General features: G+C 44.8%; 1 protein-coding gene across 3 annotated transcripts; it reads left to right on the top strand.

Moving 5' to 3' along the window:
* The first annotated feature begins 2,136 nt into the window (after positions 1–2,136).
* Positions 2,137–10,571, top strand: LOC127775727 (very-long-chain 3-oxoacyl-CoA reductase 1-like). 3 transcript variants are annotated; one of them, XM_052302014.1, is made up of 3 exons: positions 2,137–2,933; positions 9,366–9,435; positions 9,585–10,571. In XM_052302014.1, the coding sequence occupies exons 1-3, from the start codon at positions 2,272–2,274 to the stop codon at positions 9,843–9,845; spliced, it is 993 nt and encodes a 330-aa protein (XP_052157974.1). In that variant the 5' UTR covers positions 2,137–2,271; the 3' UTR covers positions 9,846–10,571. The 3 variants fall into 3 exon arrangements, with proteins under 3 accessions (XP_052157974.1, XP_052157972.1, XP_052157975.1); XM_052302012.1 differs by lacking the exons at positions 9,366–9,435; positions 9,585–10,571 and adding exons at positions 3,063–3,132; positions 3,633–4,332; XM_052302015.1 differs by lacking the exon at positions 2,137–2,933 and adding an exon at positions 8,063–8,636.
* Positions 10,572–11,722: the final 1,151 nt, after the last annotated feature.

The raw sequence follows: 11,722 nt of genomic DNA, 5'->3' as shown, positions 1-11,722 counted from the left end.
GTATGAATAAAGTGGGTAATACTACCTCCGTTTTACAATGTAAGTCATTCTAGCATTTTCCACATATGTCTAGATTCATTAACATCCATATGAATGTGGGAAATGTTGAAATGACTTAAATTGTGAAACGAAGGAAGTAATGGGTATTACCCTCCCCTACCCAAAACTAAAATCCTTTCTACCCATACCCTCCCTAAATATATAGTGTGGATAAGAGATCTTTAATTTACAGTGCTTGGAAGGTAACTGAGGTACCTCCTTAATCAATTAATATCCACCGTTAATTCATAAAGGGCAATTTAGAAATAGAAAATAATATTAACTAGGGCAGTTTTAGTAATTGCTCAGTCCTCAATTTCCGATCCACTGCCTAGCGGCGTCAAGCCGATTCATGATTGTTTTTTTTTCACGTACGTTGGCCGCGACCGGCTGCCGTGTTCGTGCGGCGACCGTAACTGGCGGGCGCGTATGGCAGCAACGACTAGCAGGTGTGCCATTTGGTTGCAGATGGCCACAATTTTGAACATGGTAATTATAAAATCCAGGAATTTACAAGGTAACATCGTATATAGGACTTTATATCTACGTATCAGAAGAGAACTATAGAAACGTTTAACAACAGAAAGATGCACAGCGTTCTTCCTCCTATGCTGCATGAATTTAGCTTGTCATGAACACATCGTCCCGCTGCCCACTGCTTCACCGGCCACCCGACGACATGTGCAGCATGTGCATCGCGTTGTGTCACACCTCGTCAGTGCTCGGCAACTACCTCAGCACGCTACTCATCAGTCATCGTCACCGCCGTATCCACCAGGGGCAGCGGCCTCGGATGGATCCCCGACAACCTCAACCGCGGCCATCTCGACTACTTCTTCTGGCTGCTCACCATTCTCAATGCTGTCAACTTCGTTGTCTACCTCTGGATTGCCAACTAGTACAGGTGAAAGAGAATCACCACCACTGAAACTGAAACTCAAGCAGCCGCCCAGACTTGAGGGGAGATTACAATCAGAATCAACCGGGAACGTATCGGGGAGGAGCGCTCAAAAGCGGCAACGGCGGGTGCGGGCGCCGTGAGCTCGTGGTCGTCGACGCCTCAGCCTCAGCCACCTCCACCGATGCCTGGAAGTGGAACGGATCGGGAGTTCAGAACGGATCGTACATAAATATACATATATTAAAAAAAAAGAAAATATGCATTTGCCCTTAACCTCATAAATCAATTATGAAACTCAATCTTTTAACCTTCCACTTTTCATACCTGGCCCACCCTTTTAATACTTTTTCCCTTGTACCTTCTCTTTTGGTGCGTTAGATCATTAAAGATCAACCCTACTATGAGGTTTTTCCCTTGTACCTTCTCTTTTGGTGCGTTAGATCATTAAAGATCAACCCTACTATGAGGCTATTGGGAAGAAAGTATTCTCCTTGGGCTTCCTTTAAAAGTGTAATTTTATCATCTTAAGAAAATACCATAAGATATCATATTTTCGATATTTTCAAATACACTTGTAAGATTTTGGTCTTATAAGTGCTTTCTCCGTAACAATAAAATTTCTCCCTTTGAAAACCCTAAGCCATTCATTTGGAATTTTGGGGAAAAAGAACAAACACGAGATCTTACATATATACTAAAATGAAAGTAAAAAATGACGCCTTATATTTTTAGCAAAACAACCATACAATATATTTACAGCCAGTTGTTGACCCTCTTTACGAACGAATCCAACGTATGAGCCAGAGAGCTCAATGCTCAAACCCTTCTATCCCAGTGGAATCCCATGAAGAGAAGGAGATATGAAAGGTGGAAGAGGACTAGAGGGCTGGAGTAGGAAGAAGATGATAAGCCTCCTCACTAATCCTAGATCCGGCCTGGCCCCTATTTATGCCATCCACCTGCCCTTGTGACAGTGTACCAGTGCGAGTGATCGATCCCGAGTTTCAGTGGTCCGCGTCCTGCCGGTTTTATTTCATTTCAATTCACTGTGACATTAACACACACTACTGCTTCCTACCGTGCCTAATCACACCGCCAAATTATTACTCGTGTGCATTAGTCCGTGCCGCATGCGTTCCGTCATATATTTCCACACTATATATCGCATATATCTGGCCTGTTTGGTGATATAGTTTTGGCGACTCGGCGAGTAACCGTTCCAAGTCGCTCTCAACCGCGCCATGGCCGGCTAGACTGCATGCTAATGCTACACATTTATATTGTACAACTCCGCCGGTGGGGAGGAAGAGAGAGCGAGAGAGCGAATCATCATGGCTAGTCATGTCTTCATGATCCGGCAAGAGACGGCGCCGGCGCAGTGGTGGTTCCTCTCGCTGGCTTTCGTCGGCGCCGCCTACGCCGCCACCGTCACGCTCCGTTTCGTCGCCTACCTCGCGCTCTGCCGGTGTCACCGGCCGAAGGACGACCTCCGCCGCCGGTACGGCGAATGGGCCGTCGTCACCGGGCCAACGTCCGGCATCGGCCGTGCCATGGCGCTGGAGCTCGCGCGCCACGGCCTCAACCTCGTGCTCGTCGGCCGTGACCCAGCCATCCTCCGGGAGATCTCCGGCACGGTCAGGTCTCTCCACAAAGTGAAGACCAAGACCGTGGTGTTTGACCTGTCCCTCGTCTGGACCCCCGATGGTGATGAGCCGCTGCAGCGGCTGCGGGAGGCGGTGGAGGGGCTGGACGTCGGGGTGATGGTCAACAACGCCGGCGTGGCGAAGCCCGGCGCCGTCTACCTGCACGAGGCGGACGTGGAGGCGTGGGTGAGGATGGTGCGGGTGAACATGTCGGCAGTGACGGAGGTGACGGCGGTGGTGCTACCTGGGATGGTGTCGCGGGGTAGGGGCGCCATCGTCAACATCGGCTCGGCTGGGTCGGAGTACATCCCGTCCTTACCTCTCTACACCATGTACGCCGCCACCAAACGGTTCGTACACACGTAAAGTGACATGTGTCATAACTTAAAAACACCATACTTTAGATCAGTGGTATTATACTCTTGTGTACATATGAATAGACCATGAGAGTGACCGGCCTGTTCATTTCGATGGAGCAGGTACGTGGCTCAGCTCTCCCGGAGCCTTCACGTCGAGTATGCAAGTAAAGGGATCCATGTGCAGTGCCAGGTAAGTTAATTTATCAGAAATCTGTATAGAGGCCCTGTTTAGATCTTACTTTAAAATTTTTTATCCTGTCACATCGAACGTTTGAACACCTACATAAAATATTAAATATAGGCTAAAAAATAATTAATTATAAAGATTGCGACTAATTCGCGAGACGAATCTTTTAAACCTAATTGCTCCATGATTTGACAATGTGGTGCTACAGTAAACATTTGCTAATAACGAATTAATTAGGCTTAATAATTCGTCTCGCGGTTTACTGACGGATTATGTAAGTAGTTTTTATTAGTGCCCGAATACCTTATGCGACACCCTATATAATTAATATCTGATGTGACATATCAAAACTTTACAGCCTTAGATCTAATTAAACACCCCCATGCATAATTTGTAACTTCCATTTGAGTTTACTCATTGACAGATTAAGATGAAATCTGGAAAGTATAGGGGAATCAAATAGCTAGGAGTATGTATGATGCTATGTATGTGCATGCGCGCAGGCGCCGTTCTTCGTGGATACGAGGCTGATGTTCAGGTTCGAGGAGGCGGCGGGCGGCGTATCGCTGTTCACGGTGACCCCTGACGCGTACGCGCGCGCGGCGGTGGCGTGGATCGGCCGCGGCGGCGCGCTGTGCACGCCGGCCGTCCGGCACCAGCTGCTACGGCGCATGGCCGCCGCCGCGCCGGACTCCGTCCACGACTGGATCCTCCTGCGCTTAGCCACCTGGAACAGAAAACGTTGTTTCAGCGGATCTGAGTGACAGATGACAGATTATGTGATGCTAAAGAATTGCCAACAAACAAATAATGTGTCTTCGAAAAGTGCAATTGCCGAGAAATTGTTTGTTGCCCATTTTATGCATATTTGCATACACATAATCGGTTCCGAGATCTAGTATTTTCCCAATTAACTTCTGTTGACAAAATTGGACCATGGTGTAGCGCTGGCGATTAGCGTTTGGTATTGATTTAGTAGTATCAACGAACATAACAACGAGTACTTGCAGAGGAGTCTTAATTATCCCAAATAGTATATATGGGGAGTGTTTGAGAGAAGAGGAAAAGAGAAGATTAAGAAACGAGCTGAGTCATTAGCGTATGAATAGTTGAGTATTAACTATTTTAAATTTTAAAAATTGATTAATATGATTTTTTAAAGCAACTTTCCTATGGAAAATTATTGCAAAAAAAATACACTGTTCAGTAGTTTGAAAAGCTTGCGCGCGGAAAACGACGTGTTTTCTCTCTCAATCCCCCAGGATCGGAAGGTAGTGATCAAGGGGATCGTTTCACTTATCGCGTGATTATCGCGCTTACCGCGCGGGTACGGTAGGGGAAACCGGCGATATGGTTTGGAAGAATTTTCACCAAATTCAAAATTCCGGAAAAAAATTAAAAGAAATTGAAAAAAAAATCATGGATGTACTTCTTAATTTGTAATTGCCAATGGTAAAGAAATTTTTTGAAATAGAGAAAGCTAGTTTCAAATTTGTGGACAAAACCGAAAATAGTTTACAAATTAAAAAAATGAAGACAATATTGGGCGTTAAGTATCCTACGTATTCTTCCAATTATTCTCAATTTCTAGTTTTCTACACATATTCAACCGTAATTTTGATTTTTTTTCCCTATTTATTTTTTATTTACATGATTTCAGCTACACAGCTCGTGATAACCATAACCGTGCGATTATCGCGGTGAAACAGCGAAACTGACGAGTTTTGAATTCGAATTTTTAGATGTGATTTTTGTGTGATTTTAAGCGATTATCATGGTTATCGTTCTACTGCAGGGCGGTGGTAACCCTGGTCCAAACGATAAGGTAAACCCTGGGGATCACACATCATGTCCAAGAATTACGGTTCAATGTTCGTTGTCAAAGATCTACATATACCAACATCGGCATAACTTATCAATGAACTATTGGTCGATTTCCAGTGACAACACCGAGTTACGCGTGTGTGATCGACACACGAGGTGTGTGTTTAAGAAAACAGGCACCGTCACCGTCACGTACCGGTGCATCGTTCTTTGAAATTCATGCATACGACGATACTCAGTAATGTGATTTGTCGGAGTGCCGCATATTCACATGGTTTGTGTATGTTTTTTCTGCTACATACTACTACATAATTAGTTTTTATAGGTGGCTGAATTTCCTTTCTAAAGGCGGTTAATAAAACGCCAGTGAAAAAATGAAAATACAAAAGATTCCCGCATGGAGCTGCTATCTGCATATCACAGTCCACACACCACATTGTCCCATTTCCATAGAGAATTAGGATGAAATCACCATAAAACCGTGGAGGATAGGGATGAAAAAGGAGCGGATTCGGACGGATAATAGCTATACCATATCCTAAACCATATTTTTTAAGCGGATGCGGAGTGGGTGCGGATGACGTGCGGATGCGGATGCGGATGCGGAGCGGATTATTTCGGACGTCGGATTTAGTGCGGAGTCGATGCGGACTCGGTTCGAAAACGGATAAAAAGTTATCGGATGTTAAGTTTGTATTCAATCCATACAACAAGAGGGTGGCAATACATTTAGCCCCAATACGATGGCAAAACATTATTAGTTCATTGCGTTCAGTTCAATAGTAATAGTATAACAATAAGTAATAAGTGTTCGGTTCAATAGTTCACTAGTCAAAATAATCCAAGATACATCCATGATCCATCAAAAACATAATATAAGTGTTCAGTTCAATAGTTCACCGGTCATTGTGTTAAAATGTAAAAATAAAAGTCATCGGCATGAGGCAAGCCATACAGGCATACAGCAACAGCAAGCATAGAGCAGTAGAGCACCCGTATGCAGTGCTACACGCAGCATACTGCATACAGGCATACAGCAGTAGTAGTACAGGCGTACAGCACAAAACACACAGCAGCGAGCCGCTAGCAGCCTCCTGCAGCCGGCGGCGGCGCTAGCAGCCTGCAGCTGGCGGCGGCGGCGCTAGCCGAGGAGGAGTGGTTGGCGCGTGTTGGGGAGGAAGATCGGCCTGGCGCGTGTTGGGGAGGAGCGGCCACCGCGCAGGGTCGCCGTCGCGCCGTGCTGCTGCGCTACTCTCTCCGACTCCTCGACTGACAGCTGAGGGACGGCACAGAGAGAGAGCTAGAGACGGATCTGGGGGATGAGGAGAGGATTAGGTTAGGCCAGGTTGGGCTATTGGGCTAGCTAGGTGGGCCTAAAAGTTATTGTGTGGCCTGAAATTTGCGGATTATCCGCCAAACAGTACATCGGATAATCCGATTAAAATATTGGATAATCCGCATCCGTCGGATATCATTCATACCACATCCGCATCCACATCCGCATGACAAAATCCGCATCCGCATCCGCATCCGGCCGGATATCTAAAAACCCTTGCCAAATCCTCATATCGGACGGATTCGGAGCGGATCGGATCGGATAATATCTGCTCCGTTTTTATCCCTAGTGGAGGAGGATAAATTGTCTAGTTTCAACAGATGATGACACCTCTATATCGGTTAGCTCGTAACTCCCGGTTTCGGACAGCCTAGCCCAGTAAGGTAGCCAACCGTAATCTAACACACCGACGGATGCAGATGCAGCACCACGAAGCAACACCCAGCTCCTCCTCTCGACACCGTCGGCTCAGGCTTCAAACCCATGATACTTGTCCCCTCTCCTCTCGACTTTCCAAGGGTACGCCGCAGGCCCAGCATCGCCACGTCCACGGCACGATGCACCGGCGGCGCTCCCTTTCCCTCTTCAGCGCTGCCATCCTGTAGCTGGCCACCTGCTCGGTGCACGCGATGTACGACCAGCGTCCAACACCTTGTGCGATCACGCTCAAATCCTCCTCGGCTCTCATTTCACTTGCTTCTTGGCTCCTCGCCTCGTTGGCTTGATATATATTTCCCGAGATATTGAGTTGCTGTATGGTACCAATCTGATGCTGAGTAGACAGTGAGAGGAGGGATGCAGACCGCCAGGGAAGGAATGCGCCGGAGTGAAGTTCGCCAGATCGCTTGGCCGTGGCTGGGTCAAAGGGATTGATGTGTGGCACTGTGGCTATGGAAGGGGAGGGATGGATTAGCCGTGAGGATATGGTTGTCTTCAAAATTACGTTTTTCAAAATAAATCTCACCTCATATAATACATATTTGGGCATATAAACTATCTCAAATTTAAATGTTGTCAGTTTTAAAGTTATAGATCTCATACATTCATATAAGCTATCTTAGATTGTTTAAAAATTTCAAAAATTTAAATTTTTCCTTATCCGTGGCGGTTCGTAACAACAATCATTCACAGATAACGTTATTTGTGAAGGGTGGTAATTAAGACCCATCACGGATAAGTGCTCTCATTTTTTACGAATCATCTCACTATACCCGTTACGGATGACTTGTTATACATGACGGAGCATGGTTGTGACCCATCAAATGTCATCCGAGACGTGTTAGACTAGGATCCAACAAAGTTGACATTCTATCAGTGATGGGTCATCTGCTGTAGTCATTAATCCGACATGGATAGTTCATCAGGAATAATGTGTAGATCTGTACTAGTGAGGTAAGTTGTTGGCCCTGTTTATTCCATCACGTGTTGTGTGACAGTGCACCAGTGCGAGTGCCGACTGCATCCCCAAGTTTCGGTGGTCCGCGTCATGCGCCGTTCCGGCCAAACACCGCAGAGCAGCACGTTTAATCTAATTAATTTCACTGTCACATTAACGAGCTACAGCAGCTTCCTTGGTGCCTAATCACGCCGCGAAATTATTACTTCCTGTGCATTATAGATTCTCCCATGCTTTAATTTGCATCCCGCCAGTTTTTGTTGGTTAGCAACTCGGCGAGTAACCGTTCCAAGTCGCTCTCCACAGTGCTGCGCCATTTACTGTTACACACATATTTATATCGTGCAAACGCGGCGCCCTGTACAGTGGCGAAGAAGAGCCCGGAATCATCATGGCTAGTCACGTCTTGTTGATCCGGCAAGACATCGCGACGCCGTGGTGGTTCATCTTGCGGGCCTTCGTCGGAGCCGCCTACGTCGGCTTCGTCGCGCTCCGTCTCCTGGCCTACCTCTGGCTCTGCCTCCCCCGCATGCCCAAGGGCGACCTCCGCCGCCGGTACGGCGAGTGGGCCGTCGTCACCGGGCCAACGTCCGGTATCGGCCGTGCCATGGCACTGGAGCTCGCGCGTCACGGCCTCAATCTCGTGCTCGTCGGCCGTGACCCGGCCATCCTCCGGCAGATCTCCGACACGATCGCGTCTCTGTCGGAGTTGATCGTGGTGAACAATGCAGGCGTGGCGGAGCCCGGCGCGGTGTACCTGCACGAGGCGGACGTGGAGGCGTGGGCGAGGATGGTGCGGGTGAATGTGTCAGCAGTGACAGAGGTGACGGCAGCGGTGTTGCCGGGGATGGTGGCGCGGGGCAGGGGAGGCGCTGTCGTCAACATCGGCTCAGCGGCGTCAGAGTCCATCCCGTCCTTACCCCTATACACCATGTACTCCTCCACCAAACGGTACGTACCCACGACAACATAATCGTTTGCTTCTAAAATAAACAACTTAGTACGAGATATAACAAATTTTATATTATACAAATTTATTGTTTTATTAGTACTATGTTAAGTAATTTTAGAACAAAGTGAGCAGTAAACAAAGTGACATGTTACAACTTACGACACCATATTTACATCAGTACACACAATGTCATACATATGCATGAGAATGCACTACTACAAAAATGTTCATAAGGATCGGCCATATAGGTAAAAATCGGCACCTATACCGTATTTCCCGCCAACCTCTACAAGAACCGACACCTATAAGACCATATAGACATCGAACCGATATCTATAAGATCGTATAGATGTTCTGTAGACCGGCTTTTTTTTACAGTATTATAGGTGCCGGTTATAATGTAAAAACCGACACCTTCGTAAATTAAGGTGTCGGCTATAAACACAAAACCGGCACCTATGAAGTATTATAGGTGTTGGTTTTGGTAAAGAAACGGCACCTATATGCTTGCGAGGGCAGCACTTTCTCTATTATAGGTGCCGGTTCTTTATCGAAACCGGCACCTACAATATCACATAGGCGCCGGTTTGGAAACCGATACCACCGACTTTGGTCATTAGTGTTGACTAATAGGTGCCGGCATCGAAACCATTACCTATTAGGTCTTCCCAACCGTTACATATATGGTTTTCTGTACTAGTGGTGACCGGCTGGTTCGTTTCTAGCAGGTACGTGGCTCAGTTCTCCCGGAGCCTTCACGTCGAGTATGCAAGTAAAGGGATCCATGTGCAATGCCAGGTAACTTAATTCATCAGAAATATAATTCGTAACTTTCAGTTGAATCATTTACTCATTGACAGATTCTGATAAAATCTGGAAAGTATGTGCGTGCAAATAGGGAATCAAATAGGAGTGTGTATGGCTCCTAATTATGTGCATGCATGCAGGCGCCGTTCTTCGTGGACACGAGGCTGATGTTCAGGTTCGAGGAGGCGGCGGGCGGCGTGTCGCTGTTCACGGTGACCCCGGACGCGTACGCGCGCGCGGCGGTGGCGTGGATCGGCCGCGGCGGCGCGCTCTGCACGCCGGGCGTCCGGCACCAGCTGCTGCGGCGCATGGCCGCCGCCGTTCCGGACTCCGTCCACGACTGGATCCTCCTGCACTTAACCACCTGGAACAGAAAGCGTCGTTTCAGCGGATCAGAGTGACAAGTTCTATCGACAGATTATGCGATGCTAAAGAATTGCCAACAAATAAATGTGTCTTCGAAAAGTACACTTGCCGATATATTGTTTGTTGCCCATTTTATTCACGCTTGGAAGGTGGCCCGCGCGCATACGCGGGCACTTACATTATTGCAAGCTAAGATTATTGTTTGTTCAAAATTTTCATCTCATAGATTAAGGGCAAATTAAAGTTTGAATAATGTTATTTCATAATAATTTAAGGGTTCTATTTTGTTTAAGATATCTTAGAAAACCATTCACAAAATTTTGAGTAGGAGATACATTAAGTACTTACGACTTTTGAATCATATTTTTTTTTCGAGTAAATAAAAAACTATTGTGACTTTTGAATCATGTTTAACTCAAAATTCTTGTGATTAAATCGTCTTATGAAGGCGCATGATATAGTTAGAAAGGGAGGGAAGCGTATGCATAGAAAAAAAGAAGAAAGGGAAAAATGAAAAAAGGGAGGGAAAGCGCACGTACCCCACGTATGTAGGTGCGTACCTATGCCGCGGGAGGAGAGGTAGGACCTCGTAGTATTTAGTTTGTTTCAAGATCAATTTAATCTAATAGTTTATAATATTGAACGTACCGATTTAAGTGAAAATTAAATAATAGATACTTTGCTTTTTTTTTCTTTAGAATTTATAATACTTTCTCTAATTTATTAGAGCACCATGTGGTAGCTTGAGAGCATTTTAAGAAAATTTAAAGGACTTAACACATGTAATTAGAATATTAACCATGTAATATATATGTATGGGGCATATGGTAATATTTGTCCAGCTTCGTCCATGTTTATATAAATAATTAACTATGTGTCTAATTAATAGTAATTAATTTTGACACCTATTTACAATTGTTCATAGTAGCTCTTACATATTCATCTTACGACTTGATTATCGGTTGATCCCCAATTTACTGATCACCATGACTCGCATGAAAAAAAAAGTGCTACTTAGGTTTTAGGACAGCTGAAATTGATGAATTATCTGATTTGCGTGGTAGCTATTTGAGGGTATAAACGAATGAATTGGCTTCTAAAAAGTTAAATTATCGTTTAAAAAAACACCATTTATAAACTTGGAAAGTGTGCAAACGAAAATCCAAACTATGGAATCAGGAAAAAAGAGAATCTTAAACTCCCTTATAACACCCTTGTCTTAGTAAGAGTTCTATTGTTATTCGTTAATATTATGCTCACATTTATAACATAATAATTTCTTTCACCTATACGAACAAATAATACAAAATCCAAATACGACATAACACAATACATTATAATTATTCTATAACCAACTCTCGTTTTTAGCTTAAACAGAGCTAAGTGTTGGAAAAAAAAACACAACCCACGGTGCTTAATTCTTCTCTCGTTGCATCACACCTTTAATTTTCTTTTTATGTTATTAACAAAATTAATGATCTCCATATATGATTTGATATGTGGCAAAGCAATAGTGTTGCAGCGGTCGTGATCACCTTAGATGCCTCAGACACAACGCTTGTCACATGTGCGAAAGGCAAAGGTGCAGACGTGCATTGTGCAGCGGGCCAAAAAGAGAACTTCGGACGCTTTATTTATTTGCAAATAATAGATCCGATGATTTAAATGATGAGTCCATCGGTTCTAGTATAAGTGTAAATTAGTTAATATAGATTTTAAATTGCTAATTTAATAGGTACACAATATAATGGTGTAGACTTTATTTTGAAACAGTGTATTATTTGAGGATAAGAGTCCAATGTAATAAAAAATAGATACGATGTTTTAAATAATGGGTCCATCGGTTTAAGTGCACGAATATAGATCTTAAATTGTTTATTTGATAGGTGTACAATATAATTGTGTAAACTTT

This window comes from Oryza glaberrima, chromosome 6 (genome assembly GCF_000147395.1).
Source record: "Oryza glaberrima chromosome 6, OglaRS2, whole genome shotgun sequence".
NCBI classification, from domain to species: Eukaryota; Viridiplantae; Streptophyta; class Magnoliopsida; order Poales; family Poaceae; genus Oryza; species Oryza glaberrima.
Note: the sequence above shows the minus strand (reverse complement) of the source record. Positions and strands in the feature narration are given on the sequence as shown.